Genomic DNA, 24886 nt, shown 5'->3' on the forward strand with positions numbered 1-24886 from the left:
CAGGAAATTGAGTGTAGAAGTTTCTGGAGATTAGGCTATTGATAAGATTGCCTTTTTCTTATAATTTACTAAGGTATTTGTAAACTGATGGAGATTCATGTCCTGCATGACTGTGATCTCTATCAGTTAACCATTTGTTTCCCTTCCTCTCCTTTGTTCTTGGGCAGCCAGGAGTGACTGAGGAATATCACACATATCCCACCTGGGGGGGTTGCGGTATGCTAGCTTGTACTTTGCCCTCAGTTTGCCTTATGCTCCCTCATCATTAAGACAGCCCACTTAAGAGCTGGGCTACAGCCTGAGCTGCTTTTTACCCTAAGGGTTCCGGCAAATAGTTCCAGGAGAGTAAAGGCCCCAGCCCCAGCCGTGTACACAAGGATGACTCTCACAGCACCTTATCTGCTTCCCTCATTTCTATCAGTCAAGGCAAGGAAGACTAGGTAGATAGGACTGTTATGGTCCATTCATTTACAGCTCTAATAATTCCTGAACACAGTGCTGTGTCTCAGGCAGGGAAATTCCCAGCTTTCACACCTGCCCCTTGTCAAGCCATGTTGGGTTATTTCACAGTGCTACGGTAGGAAGGAGAAAGCAAGTGCCAGCTCATCTAGGTGGTTTTGATGCTGGGAAAGTCACTGCCCACGTCAAAGATGATCAGGATCCCCTTCAAAAGCCCGGGGACCCACAGTTGACTCTCTCCCCCTCAAAAAAAAAACAACAACAACAACAAAAAACTGATACCTCAATTTCTGCACAGGCTCCTGTAATAGAAGGGACTTTATTATTTTTTTAAAGATAATTCATACAGCCATTGATTATACAGAGCAATTTCTCAGTACTTTTGTCTTTCTACTTAAGAAATTGGAAATACACCATGATGAGGATGATAATGCCAAAACAAGATTGCTGGCTCATCACCTAAAGTACAAATACATACTTAAATTGGCTGACACTTTATTGAACGCAAAGCAAGATTAAGCATCTTTTCCTTCATTGAACACAGCTGAAGCAGGAGTCCAGGGAGAGGAAGACAGCACGGCTTTCCTTGTTGCAGAAGGTGTGAGCCCCTGTAGTCCTGTCTTGTTGTGGGAAGACTAACCCATGTTCTGTCGGTTGCCATACCCTCTGGGATGGGTGTCCTTCCAGTCATCCCACTCCCGAGCTCTGTGGAGTGTGTGTTCATCATCTTCTTCCTCCTTTTGTTCCTGATCTTCATGTTCCTGAGCAGTTCTTTTGAGCTCTGCCAGAGTGGAAAAATGGGAAAGCAGGGGTGAGGAACTGAGGGAATGTCAGGAGTCTCAGCTCTACTCTGAACACAGCTGCCCAAAATGAGAACAAGGACTAGTACCTAGCTGCCTACCCCGGGGCCAGCAGAGTCTCAGAGGATACTTCTATTACTTAATCAGTGACATGTTAAATGATAGATAAGAAATGATGCGCTGAGTGGTTTTCACAAGAAGGCAAAAACGTAACAGTTGAATTCTCAAAATCAGTTCTATATTGGGAAATAATTCTTGCTGAAAAGGCCAAACACCACCCCTTACACACACACACACACACACACACACACACACACACACACACTCCAAAAACACCAACTGCCCAACAGAACCCCAGCAAGCCAAAAACACTAAAGTAAAAAATATTTATGATGTACTGATTTATGGTATGTCTGGAAGGAGGGACTGCAGGTGACTTTTTCTCCTCCATCCAGTTTATTACGGTTCTACAGTTCTGTGTGTGTGTGTGTGTGTGTGTGTGTGTGAGATATTGTAAATCACAGGGCAGTTGAACCTACCAGAAAAGAGTATCTGTGCTATTTGACACTTGTTTGGAACAGGGTCTGAAATCCAAAAGGCACACCCAAAAGAAATTAAACCAACTGCTACGTCCCTCTTTTGCATTGTGTTTTCTCTTTGTGAGGTAAAGGAGCGTTTCTTGGCTACCCTGACTTTGCCCACGAGAAAGATGCTCATTACTATGATAACAAATGAAATACATGGGAATCTAATCTCTTCCAATCTGATCTATGTTTTTTTTAAACACTTTTTATTGTAAAATAAAAGATACTGGAAATCACACAAAAATATGTATAACTTTAAGTTTTTATAGGGAGGCTATACCTTTGTAGCCTCCACTTGGGCCAAGAAATAGAGCTTCTGGGGGCACCTGGGTGGCTCAGTCGATTAAGCATCCGACTTCGGCTCAGGTCATGATCTCACACTTCGTGAGTTCAAGCCCCACACTGGGCTCTGTGCTGACAGCTCAGAGCCTGGAGCCTACTTCAGATTCTGTCTCCCTCTCTTTCTGCCCCTCCCCTGCTCATGCTCTCTCTCTCTCAAAAATAAAAACATTAAAAAAAGAAAAGAAATAGAGCTTCTGTACTTATCCCAAAAGCTTCTTCAGGAGCATCTTCCAAATAGGAATGCCCCCTTTCTCCTCCCAAAAGGTAACCACTAAACCAACTTTTATAGTAATAACTTCCTGGTGTTTATTAAAGCTTTACTACCCAAGTGTGCATCCCTAGACACCAGAGTTGTCCACTTGTACATTTTTGTGGTCAATGATCTTTTGTACAGAGTTGTGAAACTATCAGCGAGAAATGATTTCCTTTACCTCAAAAAGATCCCTTGTGCCCACGTTCTGTTGATTCCCTTTCCTTCCCTCCCCATAGCCCCTGGCCACCAGCAATCTACTTTCTGTCTCTATAGATGTGCCTATTTTGGAAATTTCGCATAAATGGAATCAAACACTATACGGTGTTTGTGTCTGCCTTCTTTCGCTTAAGCGTAATGTTTTAAAGGTTAGTTTTGCTCATTTAAACATGTTTTCAGATCGGGGCACCTGGGTGGCTCAGTTAGTTAAGCATCCAACTTTGGCTTGGGTCATGATCTCACAGCTCGTGAGTTCAAGCCCCTCGTCAGGTTCTGTGTTGACAGCTCAGAGCCTGGAGCCTGCTTTGGATTTTGTGTCTCCCTCTCTCTCTGCTCCTCTCCCACTCACACTCTTTAAGAATAAAAAATAAAAACATTAAAAAAATATGCAAAGAAATAAAAATGTTTTGTGATCTTCTTAATCTACAGGCACCAATTCCACCCTTTTCTTTCCTTACAAGTTATCTATTGAAGAAACTGGGGCATCCGACCTGTATAGTTTCCCCAAATCTGGATTTTGCTGTGTACTTGTGCTGCAGTACAACAGGGTCTTCTGTATTTCTGCACATTGGCAAGTGGATACAGAGGCTTGATCTGACTCAGGGTTGAGCCCTTCCACATGACTCCAGCTGGTGCTGTATTCCCTCATCAGGTGGCGCATAACATCTATATCTCATGTGTGGTGATGTTAGCAATTGACACTTGATGCCTGGACTCGCTGACTTTCTGGAGGTTTCAAAAAGTTGATACTCCTCATTTTAACATTTCTTTTTTATTAACTAGAATGCTTTTATGAAGATAGGCTTCCCCTCATCTCCTACTATTTAGTTACTCAAGAAAAAAAGACAATGTAAATGCTTCTTTCACTTTGTTTACCACTTGTGAAGGTAATCAATTGGTTCCTTATCATCTTCTGAAATTGAACAATTTCTACTTTAAAATATAATTATGACTCATGGATTTAAATATATATATATATATATATATATATATATATATATATATATATATATATAATTTTAAGTAGGCTTCATGCCCAGTGTGGAGCCCAATGTGGGGTCTGAACTCACGACCCTAGATCATGACCTGAGCTGAGATCAAGAGTTGAATGCTTAACCGACTGAGCCACCCAGGTGCCCCAACATATTTGAAGGGTTTTAACCCACTGCAATGATTTCTTACAAAATAAGTAAATAAGCTTTTAATAGAATAGTTTTATATTTACAGAAAAATTTAGAAGATAGTATGGAATTCCTATATATCTGTACCCAATTTCCCCTATGACTAGCATCTTACACTACTTTTTCCCTGAGGTTTTATCTAGTGTCCTTTTATTGCCCCAGGATCCCATCCAGAGCGCCACATTACATTTAGTCCTCTGTCTCTTTAGTCTCATCTTGGCTGTGACAATTTCTCAGATATTCCTTGTTTTTGAGGACCTGAGCAGTTTTGGTGAGTGCAGATCAGATATTTTGCAGAATGTCCCTCAATTTAGGGGTACCTGATGTTTTTCTCCTAATTAGACAGGGGTTATGGGTTTTGGAAGAGAATATCATAAAGGCTGAAGCGCCCTTCTCATCACATCAAATCTAGGCTACACAACCATCAACATGCCTTCTCACTGTTGATATTAATTAACCTGGATCATCTGAATAAGACAGCATTTGTAAGGTTCCTAACTGTGAAGTCTCTCCGTCCCCTTCCACTCTGTAGTCTTTGGAAGTCACTAAACAGCCCACACTTAAAGGGGAGAGGGAGTTGTGCTCCATGTCTTTGAGACAGGAGTATATACACAAATTATGTAGCACTTTCCTGTCTCTTCTCCATTTATTTATGTCATCATTTATTTCTATTGTTATAGACTTATGCATATTTATATATATTTTTTGTAACCCAATACTGTTATTTTCCCGCTCAAATTCTTCCAGTTTTAGCCAGCAAGAGTTCTTTCAGCCGGCCCTTGTGTCCATTAACATACTTAAATTGTTTTGTTTTTTGAGTCCTTCATTTTCTAGTACTAAAAGATTCTTCGGGGTCATCTTGTTTATTCTCTGCCTCAGCCTAGAAGCAGCCATTTCTCTAATGGGCTCTGGTTTTTTAAACTTTTTTTTAACATTTATTTATTTTTGAGACAGAGAGAGACAGAGCATGAACAGGGGAGGGGCAGAGAGAGAGGGAGACACAGAATCTGAAACAGGCTCCAGGCTCTGAGCTGTCAGCACAGAGCCCAACGCGGGGCTCGAACTCACTGACCTTGGGACGTGAGCCAAAGTCGGACGCCTAACCGACTGAGCCACCCAAGCGCCCGGGCTCCGATTTTTTAAAATTAGAGAATGATATTAGAAATCCAAATTTGTGCCCTGGATATGCTTGTTGCTACTGACAATTACCCTTTTTGAAGCCAAACTGTCTCTGGCTAGTGGAAACTTTCAAATTGGCTTCTGAGTCCTTTTGATAGGAGCCTAGTTGTCTTTCAAAATGTCTTCCCTGGACTCGGAGGGAAGATGGCGGCGTAGGAGGACGCTGGGCTCACTGCGCGTCCTGCTGATCACTTAGATTCCACCTACACCTGCCTAAATAACCCAGAAAACCGCCAGAGGATTAGCAGAACAGAGTCTCCGGAGCCAAGCGCAGAGGAGAGGCCCACGGAGGAGGGTAGGAAGGGCGGCGAGGCGGTGCACGCTCCACAGACTGGCAGGAGGGAGCCGGGGTGGAGGGGCGGCTCGCCGGCCAAGCAGAGCCCCTGAGTCTGGCTGGCAAAAGCGGAGGGGCCGGATGGACTGTGTTCCGACAGCAAGCGTGACTTAGCGTCTGGGAGGTCATAAGTTAACAGCTCTGCTCAGAAAGCGGGAAGGCTGGAGGACAAAGGGAGGGAGAGCTGCTGAGCCCCCGGAAGACAGAGCTCAGTTTGGTGAGGAACAAAGGCGCTCGCCAGCGCCATCTCCCCCGCCCATCCCCCCGCCAAAATCCCAAAGGGAACCAGTTCCTGCCAGGGAACTTGCTCGCTCTGCGCAAACACCCAACTCTGTGCTTCTTCAGAGCCAAACCTCTGGCAGCGGATCTGACTCCCTCCCGCTGCCACAGGGCCCCTCCTGAAGTGGATCACCTAAGGAGAAGCGAGCTAAGCCTGCCCCTCCTGCCCCCGTGCACCTTGCCTACCCACCCCAGCTAATACGCCAGATCCCCAGCACCACAAGCCTGGCAGTGTGCAAGTATCCCAGACGGGCCACGCCACCCCAGAGTGAATCCTGCCCCTAGGAGAGGGGAAGAGAAGGCACACACCAGTCTTACTGTGGCCCCAGCGGTGGGCTGGGGGCAGATATCAGGTCGGACTGCGGCCCCGCCCACCAACTCCAGTTATACACCACAGCACAGGGGAAGTGCCCTGCAGGTCCTCACCACTCCAGGGACTATCCAAAATCACCAAACAGAAGAATTCCCCTCAGAAGAATCTCCAGGAAATAACAACAGCTAATGAACTGATCAAAAAGGATTTAAATAATATAACAGAAAGTGAATTTAGAATAATAGTCATAAAATTAATCGCTGGGCTTGAAAACAGTATAGAGGACAGCAGAGAATCTCTTGCTACAGAGATCAAGGGACTAAGGAACAGTCAGGAGGAGCTGAAAAACGCTTTAAACGAAATCCAAAACAAAATGGAAACGACGACAGCTCGGATTGAAGAGGCAGAGGAGAGAATAGGTGAATTAGAAGATAAAGTTATGGAAAAAGAGGAAGCTGAGAGAAAGAGAGATAAAAAAATCCAGGAGTATGAGGGGAAAATTAGAGAACTAAGTGATACACTGAAAAGAAATAATATACGCATAATTGGTATCCCAGAGGAGGAAGAGAGAGGGAAAGGTGCTGAAGGGTTACTTGAAGAAATTATAGCTGAGAACTTCCCTGAACTGGGGAAGGAAAAAGGCATTGAAATCCAAGAGGCACAGAGAACTCCCTTCAGACGTAACTTGAATCGATCTTCTGCACAACATATCATAGTGAAACTGGCAAAATACAAGGATAAAGAGAAAATTCTGAAAGCAGCAAGGAGTAAGTGTGCCCTCACATATAAAGGGAGGCCTATAAGACCCGTGACTGATCTCTCTTTTGAAACTTGGCAGGCCAGAAAGGATTGGCACGAGATCTTCAGTGTGCTAAACAGAAAAAATATGCAGCCGAGAATCCTTTATCCAGCAAGTCTGTCATTTAGAATAGAAGGAGAGATAAAGGTCTTCCCAAACAAACAAAAACTGAAGGAATTCGTCACCACTAAACCAGCCCTACAAGAGATCCTAAGGGGGATCCTGTGAGACAAAGTACCAGAGACATCACTACAAGCATAAAACATACAGACATCACAATGACTCTAAACCCGTATCTTTCTATAATAACACTGAATGTAAATGGATTAAATGCGCCAACCAAAAGACATAGGGTATCAGAATGGATAAAAAACCAAGACCCATCTATTTGCTGTCTACAAGAGACTCATTTTAGATCTGAGGACACCCTTAGATTGAGAGTGAGGGGATGGAGAACTATTTATCATGCTACTGGAAGCCAAAAGAAAGCTGGAGTAGCCATACTTATATCAGACAAACTAGACTTTAAATTAAAGGCTGTAACAAGAGATGAAGAAGGGCATTATATAATAATCACAGGGTCTATCCATCAGGAAGAGCTAACAATTATACATGTCTATGCGCCGAATACCGGAGCCCCCAAATATATAAAACAATTACTCATAAACATAAGCAACCTTATTGATAAGAATGTGGTAATTGCAGGGGACTTTAACACCCCACTTACAGAAATGGATAGATCATCTAGACACACAGTCAAGAAAGAAACAAGGGCCCTGAATGATACATTGGATCAGATGGACTTGACAGATCTATTTAGAACGCTGCATCCCAAAGAAACAGAATATACTTTCTTCTCGAGTGCACATGGAACATTCTCCAAGATAGATCATATACTGGGTCACAAAACAGCCCTTCATAAGTTTATAAGAATTGAAATCATACCATGCATACTTTCAGACCACAATGCTATGAAGCTTGAAATCAACCACAGGAAAAAGTCTGGAAAACTTCCAAAAGCATGGAGGTTAAAGAACACCCTACTAACGAATGACTGGGTCAACCAGGCAATTAGAGAAGAAATTAAAAAATATATGGAAACAAACGAAAATGAAAAGACAACAATCCAAACGCTTTGGGACGCAGCGAAGGCAGTCCTGAGAGGAAAATACATTGCAATCCAGGCCTATCTCAAGAAACAAGAAAAATCCCAAATACAAAATCTAACAGCACACCTAAAGGAAATAGAAGAACAGCAAAGGCAGCCGAAACCCAGCAGAAGAAGAGAAATAATAAAGATCAGAGCAGAAATAAACAGTATAGAATCTAAAAAAACTGTAGAGCAGATCAACGAAACCAAGAGTTGGTTTTTTGAAAAAATAAACAAAATTGACAAACCTCTAGCCAGGCTTCTCAAAAAGAAAAGGGAGATGACCCAAATAGATAAAATCATGAATGAAAATGGAATTATTACAACCAATCCCTCAGAGACACAAGCAATTATCAGGGAATACTATGGAAAATTATATGCCAACAAACTGGACAACCTGGAAGAAATGGACAAATTCCTAAACACCCACACTCTTCCAAAACTCAATCAGGAGGAAATAGAAAGCTTGAACAGACCCATAACCAGCGAAGAAATTGAATCGGTTATCAAAAATCTCCCAACAACTAAGAGTCCAGGACCAGATGGCTTCCCAGGGGAGTTCTACCAGATGTTTAAAGCAGAGAAATACCTATCCTTCTCAAGCTATTCCAAGAAATAGAAAGGGAAGGAAAACTTCCAGACTCATTCTATGAAGCCAGTATGACTTTGATTCCTAAACCTGACAGAGACCCAGTAAAAAAAGAGAACTACAGGCCAACATCCCTGATGAATATGGATGCAAAAATTCTCAATAAGATACTAGCAAATAGAATTCAACGGCATATAAAAAGAATTATTCACCATGATCAAGTGGGATTCATTCCTGGGATGCAGGGCTGGTTCAACATTCACAAATCAATCAACGTGATACATCACATTAACAAAAAAAAAGAGAAGAACCATATGATCCTGTCAATCAATGCAGAAAAGGCCTTTGACAAAATCCAGCACCCTTTCTTAATAAAAACCCTTGAGAAAGTCGGGATAGAAGGAACATACTTAAAGATCATAAAAGCCATTTATGAAAAGCCCACAGGTAACATCATCCTCAATGGGGAAAAACTGAGAGCTTTTTCCCTGAGATCAGGAACACGACAGGGATGCCCACTCTCACCGCTGTTGTTGAACATAGTGCTGGAAGTTCTAGCATCAGCAATCAGACAACAAAAGGAAATCAAAGGCATCAAAATTGGCAAAGATGAAGTCAAGCTTTCGCTTTTTGCAGATGACATGATATTATACATGGAAAATCCGATAGACTCCACCAAAAGTCTGCTAGAACTCATACATGAATTCAGCAAAGTTGCAGGATACAAAATCAACGTACAGAAATCAGTTGCATTCTTATACACTGACAATGAAGCAACAGAAAGACAAAGAAAGAAACTGATCCCATTCACAATTGCACCAAGAAGCATAAAATACCTAGGAATAAATCTAACCAAAGATGTAAAAGATCTGTATGCTGAAAACTATAGAAAGCTTATGAAGGTAATTGAAGAAGATACAAAGAAATGGAAAGACATTCCCTGCTCATGGATTGGAAGAATAAATATTGTCAAAATGTCAATACTACCCAAAGCTATCTACACATTCAATGCAATCCCAATCAAAATTGCACCAGCATTCTTCTCGAAACTAGAACAAGCAATTCTAAAATTCATATGGAACCACAAAAGGCCCCGAATAGCCAAAGTAATTTTGAAGAAGACCAAAGCAGGAGGCAGCACAATCCCAGACTTTAGCCTCTACTACAAACCTGTCATCATCAAGACAGCATGGTATTGGCACAAAAACAGACACACAGACCAATGGAATAGAATAGAAACCCCAGAACTAGACCCACAAACGTATGGCCAACTCATCTTTGACAAAGCAGGAAAGAACATCCAATGGAAAAAAGACAGTCTCTTTAACAAATGGTGCTGGGAGAACTGGACAGCAACATGCAGAAGGTTGAAACTAGACCACTTTCTCACACCATTTACAAAAATAAACTCAAAATGGATAAAGGACCTGAATGTGAGACAGGAAACCATCAAAACCTTAGAGGAGAAAGCAGGAAAAGACCTCTCTGACCTCAGCCATAGCAATCTCTTACTTGACACATCCCCAAAGGCAAGGGAATTAAAAGCAAAAGTGAATTACTGGGACCTTATGAAGATAAAAAGCTCTGCACAGCAAAGGAAACAACCAACAAAACTAAAAGGCAACCAACAGAATGGGAAAAGATATTTGCAAATGACATATCGGACAAAGGGCTAGTATCCAAAATCTGTAAAGAGCTCACCAAACTCCACACCCGAAAAACAAATAACCCAGTGAAGAAATGGGCAGAAAACATGAATAGACACTTCTCTAAAGAAGACATCCGGATGCCCAACAGGCACATGAAAAGATGCTCAACGTCGCTCCTTATCAGGGAAATACAAATCAAAACCACACTCAGATATCACCTCATGCCAGTCAGAGTGGCCGAAATGAACAAATCAGGAGACTATAGATGCTGGAGAGGATGTGGAGAAACGGGAACCCTCTTACACTCTTGGTGGGAATTCAAATTGGTGCAGCCGCTCTGGAAAGCAGTGTGGAGGTTCCTCAGAAAATGAAAAATAGACCTACCCTATGACCCAGCAATAGCACTGCTAGGAATTTACCCAAGGGATACAGGAGTACTGATGCATAGGGGCACTTGTACCCCAATGTTTATAGCAGCACTCCCAACAATAGCCAAATTATGGAAAGAGCCTAAATGTCCATCAACTGATGAATGGATAAAGAAATTGTGGTTTATGTACACAATGGAATACTACGTGGCAATGAGAAAGAATGAAATATGGCCCTTTGTAGCAACGTGGATGGAAATGGAGAGTGTGATGCTAAGTGAAATAAGCCATACAGAGAAAGACAGATAGCATATGGTTTCACTCTTATGTGGATCCTGAGAAACTTAACAGAAACCCATGGGGGAGGGGAAGGAAAAAAAAAAGAGGTTAGAGTGGGAGAGAGCCAAAGCATAAGAGACTCTTAAAAACTGAGAACAAACTGAGGGTTGATGGGGGGTGGGAGGGAGGGGATGGTGGGTGATGGGTATTGAGGAGGGCACCTTTTGGGATGAGCACTGGGTGTTGTATGGAAACCAATTTGACAATAAATTTCATATATTAAAAAAAAATGTCTTCCCTGTCTTTTTTTTAAGGATGTATGTACGTATGTACGTATGTATGCATGTGTGTGTGTATGTATTTAGAGGCAGTAGGGAGAAAAGGCAGAGAGGGAGAGAGAGAAATTCCCAAGCAGGCTCCCCACCATCGGCACAGAGCCTGAACTCACAAACGAACTGTGAGATCGCAACTGGAGCCGAAATCAAGAGTCAGATACTTAACCGACTGAGCCACCCAGGCGCCCCTCTTCCCTATCTTTCTAACAAGATGTTTCCAGCTCATCTTGTACATTTCCTGCCCCAGACTTGGAATTAGCTATTTCTCTAAGACATCATGGTTTCTTTTAATGGGAATGGTATTTCAAGACCACAAGCTGTATGCATGTATTTACTTATAAATAAAATTTCTCATGAGCTCCTATTCAGTACTTTATTTCTAACTTAAGGAAATTTTGAATTTCATCTGTGTTCTTCCACACTAAAAGTCTTACTTTTCAAAGACAGAAGATGATAGAATTAGACTATCTCATAATTACATTATTTCACACACAGTCTTAGAATAACACTAACGTTGTCACCAATGTAATTGCTGAGAACAGTTCATTGTTTTTTGCATATGCTTTCCCCAATTCTCCATTTAAAAAAATAGTTGTACTGTATCTACATTATCTGAGCACTGAACATATAAACATTACATACTCTACTGTCTCCCTGTTAACCCCTATTTAGTCTTGGTTCTACAAGTAACTAGTGCTCACCACCAGTACTTAGTTAAGGTCTTTCTCATCATTTTGGCTATCTGAAGCTCATTCTCTAGTAAATTCCTTAGGAAGGGATCCTGGGAACAGTAAGTATTTCCTGAGCTCCTCTATGTTGATAAATGTCTGTACCCTTTATACCTAACAGTTTTACCTGATATAGTGTCCTTGGCTCATATTCTTCCCCTTGAGCATGTTAAATATATGTTACTCCATTTTATTCTGGCATAAAAGCGCTGGTGTCACAAGAGTTTAAAATCACAGGCTATTTTTGCTGAAATGTCTAAGGCATTTTTTCCTCTTCTTTAAAGTCTAGTAATTTTTTTTTTCAACGTTTTTTTTTTTTATTTATTTATTTATTTATTTATTTATTTATTTTTTTGGGACAGAGAGAGACAGAGCATGAACGGGGGAGGGGCAGAGAGAGAGGGAGACACAGAATCAGAAACAGGCTCCAGGCTCCGAGCCATCAGCCCAGAGCCCGACGCGGGGCTCGAACTCACGGACCGCGAGATCGTGACCTGGCTGAAGTCGGACGCTTAACCGACTGCGCCACCCAGGCGCCCTAAAGTCTAGTAATTTTATTATAACATGTCTTCTTGTCAGTCTCAGGTACACAGTGTGCTTTATCAAATTGTATCTTTTTTTTTTTTTTTACCACCAGGAAAGCTTCCTTAACATTAGTTTTTGGCATTTATTCTTTCTCCTTGCTTTGGTTTTCTTCTGTAGATAATCCTATTACCCATAAGCCAGGTCTCCTCTGCTATCTTTAACACTGGCCACTTTCCTCCCACCCCCAGTCCTGTTTATCTTTCTTTTTTATGTAAAACATTTTTTTACCTTAGTAAGGCATTTTCTGGTTTGTTCACCCATTCTTGCTTGTTTCCGGTCTAGCTTTTACTTCTGAAATAATTCTTACGTCTCCCAAGTTGTCACCGCATTTCTGTGTTTTATGAATCCTGATTTGTATGGTTCTCCTATGTCTTATACAGTTTTCCTAATGCCTTCCAACTAATTTTCAAACAGTATGTATTTTTTAGTGGTAAAAATATATTAAAATTTTAAAAACAGCATATATTTTAGATTTGTTGTTTTTTTGAGTGTCTTTCTGGAATGCTTTTGATTCCCCCCCCCACCTTTATAATAATTTTGTGTGGGATCTGACCTTGATAATTTTGTGTTCAAATTTTTTACAGCTTTATTGAGATAGATTTCACATACCATAAACCTCAGCCATTTAAAGTGTACAGTTCAGTGGTTTGAGGATATTCAGAGCTGTGCAACCATCACCACCATCTGTTGTTCATTCTTACGTGTAATAAGCTTTCCTGAACTTTCAGAAAGTATGGTTCAGGGTAGCTTTTCTCACTTCACAGAGGCTCCCTTTCTGCTATTTGTATGTACGTTAAAGAGATAAGATGACTCTTGCTTCATTGGAGTTCTTGGCTCCAGTCCTCTCTCCCACTTTCATCTGACCCTTCTCTTTCTTTTTTAAAAAATTTTTTTAATGTTTGTTTATTTTTGAGAGATAGAGTGTGAGTGGGGGAGGGGAGGGCAGGCAGACACACACACACACACACACACACACACACACACACACACAGAATCTGAAGCAGGCTCCAGGCCCTGAGCTGTCAGCACAGCCCGACACGGGGCTCAAACTCAGAATCCGTGAGATCATGACCTGAGCTGAAGTTGGACGCTTAACCTACTGAGCCACCCAGGTGCCCCTCTCTTTCCTTCTTTATGGTCCCTGTTCTACTCAGTTTCAATGTTACTGTCAGCAATTTCTCCTTAGTGTGGGACCTTGTCTTGGAAGCAAGATCTGCTGGGTCATTTTCAAGAGTTCATGGAAGATTAGACTTCTCCATATCTTTCGGACCCTCTGGTCCTTTGTATTTACCCAGTTTTTGTTGGAGTGAAAAACCCCTCCCATTTCAACTGCTGTCCTTAAACTGGACTGCCACATGCTTAGTGAGTACCTGTTTGCTGTTTGGGGATTCTGCTGTTTGTCAGCTCTTTCAGATGATCTGTCAATGCTTCCTGATTTCTCCTACACAGATGCCAATCACATGCTCATCTTGTGGTTATGAGTGACTTGCCCTTACTGTTTTTCTTGTGAAGTTCATGGGGATGTGCTGTCTCCTGGTTTATTGAAAATGTTGCTCATGAGGTTTTTTTGGTGTGTTATTATTGAAACATACATGTACACATAGACACAAACATAGCATTGCCCAAAAAATCTTCACATCTGAACACATCCATGTAATTGGTACTCAGATTAGATGCAAACACTAACTCCACAGAAGTCCCCCTTAGGTCCAATTCCACTCATGATCCCCCACTAAGGGTAAACATTATGCTGGCCTTTGACCAGCATATACAAGTTTCACCAGCCTGTGTACTTTATATGAATGGAATCCTATAGTATATCCTGTTTTGTGTCCGGCTTGTCTCACTCATAATTACATTTGCAAAATTCTGCTATATTTGCCACTGATACCTCAAAAACTAGAGTTAGTTTAATTTTTGCTAAACAATAGTTTGTTATGTGAACACACCAGAATTTCTTTATCCATTCTATTATGTAAAGGCATTTGGGAAGTATCCAGCTTGGGGTATCACAAATAATGCTGCTATGAACATTCTTGCACAAGCCTTTTGAGGACATACAGTCTCATTACTCTCAGGTATGTACCTATGAGCAAAACCGCCAGGCCATGAGGGTACACATACGGGCGACCTTCGTGCATCACCACCACCACCTCTAGATTCTCCACGTCTTTATTTTTTCTTTTCTTCTATTTACTTTGGGTTTCTTGGGGCGCCTGGGTGGCGCAGTCGGTTAAGCGTCCGACTTCAGCCAGGTCACGATCTCGCGGTCCGTGAGTTCGAGCCCCGCGTCGGGCTCTGGGCTGATGGCTCGAGCCCGGAGCCCGTTTCCGATTCTGTGTCTCCCTCTCTCTGCCCCTCCCCCATTCATGCTCTGTCTGTCTCTCTCTGTCCCAAAAATAAATAAAAAAACGTTGAAAAAAAAATTACTTTGGGTTTCTTTTGTTCTTGTTTTTCCCAATTTCTTAATGTAGAACCATAAGTGATTAATTTTATCTTTCTCTTTTTCCTAACATAAGCACTGAAAGTTCTACATTTCCCACTCAGCACTGCTTTAGTCGTATGCCACAAATTGTAATGTATTTTCATTGTTACTCAGTTAAAAGTATTTTCTCACTTTCTTTGTGATTTCTTTTTTGACCCATGAGTTATGTAGAAGCATGCTTTTTAACTTAAAAATATTTGGAGGGGTAGGGGCACCTGGGTGGTCTCAGTCAGCTGAGCTTCCGACTTCGGCTCAGGTCATGATCTCAGTTTGTGAGTTCGAGCTCCACTTTGGGCTCTGTGCTGACAGCTCAGAGCCTGGAGCCTGCTTCAGATTCTGTGTCTCCCTCTCTCTCTGCCTCTCCCCCACTCATGCTCTGTTTCTCTCTCTCTCAAAAATAAACATAAAAAAAATTACAAAAAAGTATTTGGAGGGGCGCCAGGGTGACTCAGTCGGTTAAGCATCCAACTTCAGCTCAGGTCATGATCTCACACACAGTTTGTGAGTTTGAGCCCCGTGTTGGGCTCTGTGCTGACAGCTCAGAGCCTGGAACCTACTTTGGATTCTGTGTCTCCCTGTCTCTCTCTGCCCCTCCCCTGCTCATGCTGTCCGTCTCTCTCTCAAAAATGAATAAATATTAAAAAAAATATTTGGAGGGTGCCTGGGTGGCTCAGTCTGTTAAGTGTCTGACTTTGGCTCGGGTCATGATCTTGCGGTTTGTGGGTTTGAGCCCCACACCAGGCTCTCTGCTGTCAGCACAGAGCCCACTTTGGATCCTCTGTCCCCCCTCTCTGCCCCTCCCACATCATGCTCACTTTCTCAAAAATAAAATAAGCATTAAAAAAAAAAAAACCTATATTCTTGGGAATGCAAATTGGTGCAGCCACTCTGGAAAACAGTATGGAGGTTCCTCAAAAAATTAAAAACAGAACTACCCTACGACCCAGCAATTGCACTACTAGGTATTTATCCAAGGGATACAGGTGTGTGGATTCAAAGGGGCACATGCACCCCAATGTTTATAGCAGCGCTATTGACAATAGCCAAAATATGGAAAGAGCCCAAATGTCCATCGATGGATGAATGGATAAAGAAGATGTGGTATATATAATATAATGGAATACTACTCAGCAATCAAAAAGAATGAAATCTTGCCATTTGCAACTACGTGGATGGAACTAGAGAGTATTATACTAAGTGAAATTAGTCAGAGAAAGACAAATATATGACTTCACTCATATGAGGAATTTAAGATACAAAACAGATGAACATAAGGGAAGCAAAAATAATATAAAAACATTACTTTTTGTTTATATATATACAAATATATATAAGATATATATAAGACCTTAAGATATATATACACATTAAATATAGATTTATATTTTATAATTTATATATATTAAATATAAAGAAACAGAGAGTTGCTGAAGGAGTTGTGGGAGGGGGGATGGGCTAAATGGGCAAGGGGCATTAAGGAATCCACTCCTGAAATCATTGTTGCACTATATGCTAACTTGGATATAAATTAAGAAAAAAAACAACTATAGTCTAAAAATATTTGAAGACTTCCTAGGTATATTGTTATTGATAATTCCATTGTGTCAGAGAACATATTTAGTGTGATTTCAATCCTTAAAACATATTGAGACTTATTTGATGGCCCAGAATATCATCTCTCTTGGTGAATGTACCATGTGCATTTGAAAAATGGTGTATTTTGCAATTGTTGGATTTATTGTTCTGTAAATATAAAACAGGTTAAGGTGGCTGCTAGTGTTGTCCAGATCATCTACATCCTTACTGATTTTCTGTCTAGTAATTCTTTCAATTAGTTACAGAGAAGTATTAAAATCTCCAACTATGAGTGTAGATTTGTCTATTTCTCCATTTTGGTCTGACAATTTTTAATTCTTGTAATTTAAAGCCTGTTATTAGACATGAAGATGTTTATTACTGCTAGATCTTCCTGATAAATTTCCCCTTTTATTGGTATGAAATGCTCTTGTTTACATCCAGTAACACCTTTTGTCTTGAAGTCTACTTTATCCGACTTTACTGTAGCTACTACAGCTTTCTTATGTTTACTGTCAGTATGGTATATTCTTTTTCATCTTTTCACTTTTAACCAATCTGTGCCTTTACATTTAAAATGCATCTCTTGAGGTGCCAGGGTGGCTCAGTTGGTTGATTGTCTGACTCTTGATTTCAGCTCAGGTCATGATCTGATGATCTGTGATCTCACGAACTGTGAGACCAAGCCCTGTGTCGGGCTCTGTGCTGACAGTGCAGAGCCTGCTTGGGATTCTCTCTCTCCCTCTCTCTTTACCCCTCCCCCACATGTGCTCACTCTTGCTCTCTCAAAATAAATAAACATTTAATAAAATCAAATGCATCTCTTGTAGACAGCATGTGGCTGAATCTGAAATCAATTTCTGATTTCTAATTTGGAGGTTTATTCCACTTAAAGTAAGAATAATTACTGATATGACTGGAATGGGATCTATTATTCTGCTATTGGTTTTCTGTTCACTGTATCTATTTTTCTTGTTTGTTTCTCTATTTTTTCTTTTTTGCTTTCTTCTCTTTTAATTTCTCCACTGACTTTATAGCTTTGTCTATCTGCATTATTTTTAAAAACAAACAACACACAGTGTTGCCATATACTTCCTGCCCCCACAGAGGCATAGCTTCCCCCACTATCAGCATCTTGCACCAGAGTGAAATACTTGTTACAATCAGCAAATCTACACAGACACATCAGTATCATCCAAAGTCCATAATTTATGTTAGAGTTCATTCTTGGTGTTGTACCTTCTGTGGGTTTGGAAAAATGTATACAATGACATGTACTCACTAGTATACAAGCAATAGTTTCACTGCCCTAAAAATCCTCTGTGCTCCACCTGTTCATCCTTCCTCCTCTAACTCCCGGCAACCACTGATCCTTTTACTATCTCTCCAGTTTTGCCTTTTCCAGAAAGTCATATAGTTGGAATTGGATTAGCATGTAGCCTTTTCAGACCAGCTTCTTTCACTTAGTAATATGTTATTTAAGATTTTTCCAAGTCTTTCTACGGCTTGATAAGCTCATTTTTTTTTGTAGCAATGAATACTATTCTATTGTCTGGATGTACTACACTTTATCCTTTCAAGCTACTGAGGACATCTTGGTTGCTTCCAAGTTTGGCAATTATGAATAAAGCTGCCATAACCACTTGTGTGCAGGGTTTTATGTAGACCTAAATTTTCAACTCATTTGGGTAAATACCAAGGAACAGGATTGCTGGATTGTCTGGTAAGAGCATGTTTAAGTTTTGTAAGAAATGGTCTTCCCAGGTGGCTGTACCACTTGGCATCCTCATCAGTAGTGAATAAGTCCCCGTTGTTCCATACCCATGTCAGCTTTTGGTGTTGTCAGTGTTTTGGATTTTGGCCATTCTTCTAGGGGTGTAGTGGTATCACTGTTGTTTTAATTTGCAATGCCCTAATGACATATGATGTTGAGCTTCTTTTCATATACTTATTTGTCCTCTGTAGATCTTCTCTGGTGAGATGTCTATTCAGGTCTTCTGCCTATTTTTTAATTGGGTATTTGTTTCCTTATTGTTGAGTTTTAAGAATTCTTTGTATGTTTTGGAGAAGAGTCTTTTATCAGATTTGTCTTTTGCAAATATTTTCTGCCAGTCTGTGTCTTGTCTTCTCATTCTCTTGATCCATTATTTTTTAAGTGGCTGCTCTAGGTAATACAATATTCCTTCCTAACTTCCCAGTGTACTTGGAGTTAATACCGAACCATGTCAGAGACAGCCTCAAAGATGGACTCTATCTGTCTCAGCCTTCTGGTATTCACGCTTTTCTGTAGTCCCCTCCCATACTTTGTGACCCCCAGAATATGGCAGAAGTCATGGTATGTCACTTCCAATGTTAGGTTATATAAGATACTCAGGCTTCTGTCCTGGTCATTCTCACTCAGATCATTTGCTTTGGGGAAAGGAAGCTCTTAGCTGTGAGCAACCTCAGAGAGAGACCCACAAGGGGAGGCCTCCTGCCAATAGCCACATGAATGATGAGTCCACGAGTGGGAAGCAGATCCTCCCGCCTCAGTCCAGCTATACAAGACTGTATAGCTTACGTGTCAGCTGACACCATGACTGCAACCTCAAGAGATCCTAAGTCAAAGTCACCCAGTAAAGTTGATCCTGGATTCCTCACCCTCAGAAAATATGTGAGACAATAAATGTTTATTATTTTAAGTTGCTACATTTTGCAGTAACCTGTTACACAGCAATAGATAATATGTACCACTTCACATAAAACAGAAGAATCTCACAAAACAAGATCGCATTTACTCTGTTCTTTTTGCTATAGCCATCATATGTATTCCATCTACATACATTATAATCCCCACAGGACGCTATTATAATTTTTGCCTTAAGGAAGTCTTTTTTCAAAAAGCCCTTTCAAAAAGTTGGGAGGGAGATAGTCCTTTGTATTTACCCACATAATTACCATTTCTGCTTCACCTTATTCCTTGAATATCCAAGTTTCCATCTGGTATCATTCTCTTTAGCCTAAAGAACTTCCTTCAGAATTTTTCATAATGCCAGTTTCCTGGTGAAGAATTCCTTCAGCCTTATCTGAAAATGCATTATGCCTTCATATTGATGTATATTTTCACTGAGTATAAAATTCTGGAGTGACATGTCTTCCTCTTCCCCCAAAACTTTACAGATGTTGCTCCACTGTCTCTGGCTCCCACTGCTTTCTAATGGGAAGTCAGAAACAACTCCCATTGTTGTTCTTCTAAATGTAATGTGTACTTTATCCCTGGATGCTTTCAAGGTTTTCTCTTTTCCTTTGGTTTTCAGCCGTTTGACAATGATGTGCCTATGTGTGTCTTTCTTTGTATTTAACTTGCTTGCGGCTTGATACAATTTCTGAATCTGTAAATTTGTGTTTCATTGATTTAGGGAACATTTCAGCCATCATTTCTTCAAAAATTTTTTTTCCTGGCCCCTTCTCTGTCTCACTCCTTTCCTAATGGTATTTCAACTGTACATATTGTGGACCTTTTAACCTTGTTCCACAGGTCACAGAGGCTCTGTTCACCTTTTTCCCCCCCAATTTGTTGTTTGTCAGACTAATTGGAATTAATCTATTGTCAAATTCACTGACACTTTCTTCTGTCACTGCCAATTTGCTATTAAGCTTATCCAATGTTTGTAAACTTCAGATATTGTATTTTTCAGTTTCAGAATTTGTGGATAGTTCGCACTTCTCCACTGAGAGTTCTTTCCTTTCTTTTCTTTTTTTGAGCATGAAAATAAAATCTTTATTTTTGGTTATTACTCACCAATAACAGAAAGTTAGGTTCACAGTTTTAGCTCCTGACACAAAGTGAACTAGGAGACAAATCTACATCCATTGGATACAACTAAATGGACCAACTTTTTAAAGTTCAGGCTATCTTGAAAGCTTGCAACACACTAGATATCACTGTATTCTCTAGGGACAGAATGTCAGCAATGGCTGACACAAAGTAGAACTTGTGAAGTGTTTTTGATTGGAGATGTTTCTATATGTTGCTAAAACTTGAGAGGTTTATCAACATGTTACATGTCCAGGAACAAGTTAGGATACTTGAAAGTCCAACCACAATGATTTAGGAGCATGTATGTTGTAATCTCAAGACGGTACAAGAGTCCATATGGGCTACATTAATACTTGTCTCTGGGTAGCAGGTACTGTTTGTAAATACAAAGTTAGTGGATAATAGATATTATCTACTAAGACTTCTTATCTTCTCACTTATTACAAGCATATTTTCCCCTCTGTCCTTGAACATGTAAATAAGCTGCTTTAAAGTCCCTGTCTGCTAATTTCAACATCTGTGTCATCTGGGGTTTGTCTCCACTGATTGCTTTTCCTCTTGAGCAGAAGTCCCATTTTCCTGTTTCTCTCTATGTATAATAGTTTGGAATTAAATCCCAGACTTTATGAATGGTATGTTGTAGAGATTCTGAGTTCTGTTTCATTTTAGCAGGCACTTCATTTGTCTAGAACCAAAATTCCAAATTCTATTTCCTCTGCACTGGGCAGCAGTTGAATCCTGCATTGTTACTTTAGCCTTATCTAGAGTGCTTGGAATCTATCCTGGGCACACATAGCTTAGGTGTCAGCCTGAGATTTGGGCAAGGTTTATACAGAGAATCAGGGCTCCTCCTCTGAGGTTCTTTCCTTTATGAGATATCATCTCATTTTTCAGTTGCTATGGTCACCTTGAAGTCATTTCTCTCATTCCTCAACCAGTAAGGCTCTAAGTTTCTATCCAAGTTTCACCTACCCCCACATCACAGTAACTGCAGACTGCCAGTGGGTGAGAAGATGTAAGAAACAGGAAACCCTTTCAAATGACTTCTCATGACTTCTCTTCTCTTCTCTTCTCTTCTCTGTGCTATAGTGGAAATAGCACTGGAACTGGGTGTTTTAAGACCTGAATTCAAATCCTAGCCTGGCCACTTTCTAGCTATGTTGCGTTTGAGTACATCAGTTCTCAGACACCATTTCCTCATCCTAAAACGGGGATATGGATGTTTGCTTCATAGGGTTGTTAAGAGGATCAAATGATATAAGAAACAGACTCAGAGGGGCTAGGTGATGTCCTATCTATTAAGTAGCAGGAGTAATTGGTTACCCCAGGTCTGTCCACACTTTTTCTAATATACCATGTTGCTTCCATCTTTATAGGGACACCCCTCTCCACCTCTCCCTTCCAAAGATGACTCCAAGTATGTACTGTGATCTAATTACCGAGTTGGACACCAAGAATACAGTAAGTCAAAGTCCCTGTCCTCAAGAAATTCCAAGTACCATTCCCTTCTTCTAAGTGTTGACTACTCTCCAGTCTATGTCTGCTTTTGGTCACTCTCTAGTTCCTTTAGGTAGAGGTTTTATTTTCTTCAGTTTGTAATTATTATCTGTGGGAGGGATTGGCCTGATACAACCTACTCTGCCATTACCAGAGGTGCAAATGCAGTCCATGGATTTTTGGTTTTGCTACCTAGATGCTCAGTCTGTTTTTATGCCACGACATCTGGAAAGATTTCAGAATCATACAGCTGCTCCCTACATCTTTCCCAAATCATCTGCTATTTATCTTAATAATATATAACATAAAATATTGCCTAGAATCTCTGTTCAGATTCCTTCTGCTCCTAAAGGGCAATAATACTTGGTCTGAATTTAACTGCTAGGGAGTAAGGACCAATAATAGTGTAACTGCTTTCCTCCTACCCCTTCATACCTGGTGTTGTCACGGCTATGCCCTGATCTGGTAATGCTCCATATTTCCGATGCTGATCATACCAGTCATTCACTGTCATAGATGCCAGGCTTGGATAACCAGCTCCAAATACTCTGCAAGAATCACACCGCATTTAGAAAACTAAACATGCACAGCACTATTAAAAAGCCTCTTCTCTTTAGTGACAAAGGCTGAGTTTATTTCATCCTGGCTCCCCTGCCCAGCTATCTCCTGAGGAGCTATGTAAACTGGAGGATATGTAACAAGAAGCATCCAGGAAGGGGCATTATAGTCAAGAGCTTTCATGAGAAGATAAATAGCTCAGGATCATCACTCAGAAAGCAATCCCAGAGGCCAGTGTCCCACAAAGCAGATGCTTTGTATTTATAGTTGGTGGGTCTGAACAGTACACAGAGGAAAGGAGATTCTCCTGCCGCCCAATGGAAGAGTGTCTTCTTTCAAGAACTCAGAATTAAATCCAAAACAGGCCAATATGTCCTTTTGAAAATTGTAGCTGAAGGCAATGGGAAACAATTGAAGTGTACAATTCTCCACCAGATTCCTTTCCTCTGTTTTATTTTTGTTAGTTTTCTTTTCAGCCTACTTTTAAGCTTGAGTTTGAGTGATATGTCTGATGAAGACAGACATATAGAAAATATTAGAGGTAACATCGCATTGATGAAAGAACAGCCACCACAGATAAGAACATGGCCTTTTAACATGCACTGTAACTGAACCATAAAACAGGGTGCCTACAAAGGCAACCCACTTTTTAGTACTACCTACTTGGCTTGGGTCATGTTCCGAGTGAGAATGAAGGGTTTCATTGGAGGCCTGTCCTGACGAGGTGAGTAAGAAGTTGATACCTGGAAAGGAAATTCATTATCAGAAACACATTTGCCATTCTGCTTACCCCATGATACAGGCTCTTAAGGCTTCAGGTGCCTGAAAAGCCCTGGATTCAAATGTTGCCCACTCCCTATTCATCAGTCTCTAAAATACAACAGCAGAATACTAATGGTGGAGGCTGTTTAGCTCCCCTGAGTACCTTGCTGAAAAGGGAGGAAAAGAAAGTTCTCCCAGAAATCATCTCGCCAAAAGTAAAAAATCATTTGGCTTTAAAATATTCCCCTCTAGGGCGACCCGCCGGCCAAGCAGAGCCCCCGAGTCTGGCTTGCACAAGCGGAGGGGCCAGACGGAGTGTGTTCTGACAGCAAGCGGGACTTGACATCTGGAAGGTTATAAGCTAACAGCTCTGCTCGGAGAACAGGAGGGCTGGAGGACAACGGGAGGGAGAGTTGCTGAGCCCCTGATGACAGAGCTCAGCTTGGCGGGGAACAAAGGCGCTCGCCAGCGCCATCTCCCTCGCCCATCCCCGAGCCAAAATCCCAAAGGGAACCAGTTCCTGCCAGGGAACTTGCTTGTACTGCACAAATACCCAACACTGTGCTTCTGCGGATCCATCCCTCCGGCGGGTCTGACTCCCTCCCGGTGCCACAGGGCCCCTCCCAAAGCGGATCTCCAAAGGAAAACCGAGCTGAGCCTGCCCCGCCCGCCCCTGTGCACCTTGCCCATCCACCCCAGCTAATACGCCAGATCCCCAGCACCACAAGCCTGGCAGTGTGCAAGTAGCCCAGACGGGCCACGCCACCCCACAGTGAATCCCGCCCCTAGCAGAGGCGAAGAGAAGTCACACACCAGTGTGACTGTGGCCCCAGCGGTGGGATAGGGGCAGACCTCAGGTCTGATTGCGGCCCCGCCCACCAATGCAAGTTATTCAAGACAGCACAGGGGAAGTACCCCGAAGTCCAGCACCACTCCAGGGACTATCCAAAATGACGAAACCGAAGAATTCCCCTCAAAAAAACGTGCGGGAAATAACAACAGCTAACGAACTGATCAAAAACGATTTAAACAATATAACAGAAAGTGAATTTAGAATAACAGTCAAAAATTAATCGCTGGGCTTGAAAAGAGTATAAAGGACAGCAGAGAATCTATTGCTACAGAGATGAAGGGACTAAGGAACAGCCAGGAGGAGCTAAAAAATGCTATTAATGAGCTGCAAAATAAAATGGAGACAACCACAGCTCGGACTGAAGAAGCAGAGGAGAGGATAGGTGAACTGGAAGATAAAATTATGGAAAAAGAGGAAGCTGAGAAAAAGAGAGATAAAAAAATCCAGGAGTATGAGGGGAAAATTAGAGAACTAAGTGATGCAGTAAAGAGAAATAATGTACGCATAATTGGTATTCCAGAGGAGGAAGAGAGAGGGAAAGGTGCTGAAGGTGTACTTGAAGAAATCATAGCTGAGAACTTCCCGGATCTGGGGAAAGAAAAAGGCAATGAAATCCAAGAGGCACAGAGAACTCCCTTCAGACGTAACTTGAATCGATCTTCTGCACGACATATCATAGTGAAACTGGCAAAATACAAGGATAAAGAGAAAATTCTGAAAGCAGCTAGAGATAAACGTGCTCTAACATATAAAGGGAGACCTATAAGACTCGTGACTGATCTCTCTACTGAAACTTGGCAGGCCAGAAAGGAATGGCAGAAGATCTTCAATGTGCTGAACAGAAAAAATATGCAGCTGAGAATCCTTTATCCAGCAAGTCTGTCATTTAGAATAGAAGGAGAGATAAAGGTCTTCCCAAACAAACAAAAACTGAA

The 24886-nt window shown here is 41.3% G+C and overlaps 1 protein-coding gene across 1 annotated transcript in view; it reads right to left on the minus strand.

The window, feature by feature from the left end:
* Positions 1-746: 746 nt before the first annotated feature.
* The window catches only part of IGBP1 (immunoglobulin binding protein 1), a 39439-nt gene continuing 15299 nt past the window's right edge, over positions 747-24886 (minus strand). Inside the window, exons 4-6 of the mRNA XM_053891519.1 lie at positions 23000-23079; positions 22214-22326; positions 747-1240 (exon numbers count right to left, since the gene is read on the minus strand). Of these exons, the coding sequence (XP_053747494.1) occupies positions 1095-1240; positions 22214-22326; positions 23000-23079 (339 nt within the window). The 3' untranslated portion in view covers positions 747-1094. The remainder of the gene's footprint in view (positions 1241-22213; positions 22327-22999; positions 23080-24886) is intronic.

Source organism: Panthera pardus, unplaced genomic scaffold (genome assembly GCF_024362965.1).
Source record: "Panthera pardus isolate Hobbes unplaced genomic scaffold, ASM2436296v1 HiC_scaffold_27, whole genome shotgun sequence".
Taxonomy (NCBI): Eukaryota; Metazoa; Chordata; class Mammalia; order Carnivora; family Felidae; genus Panthera; species Panthera pardus.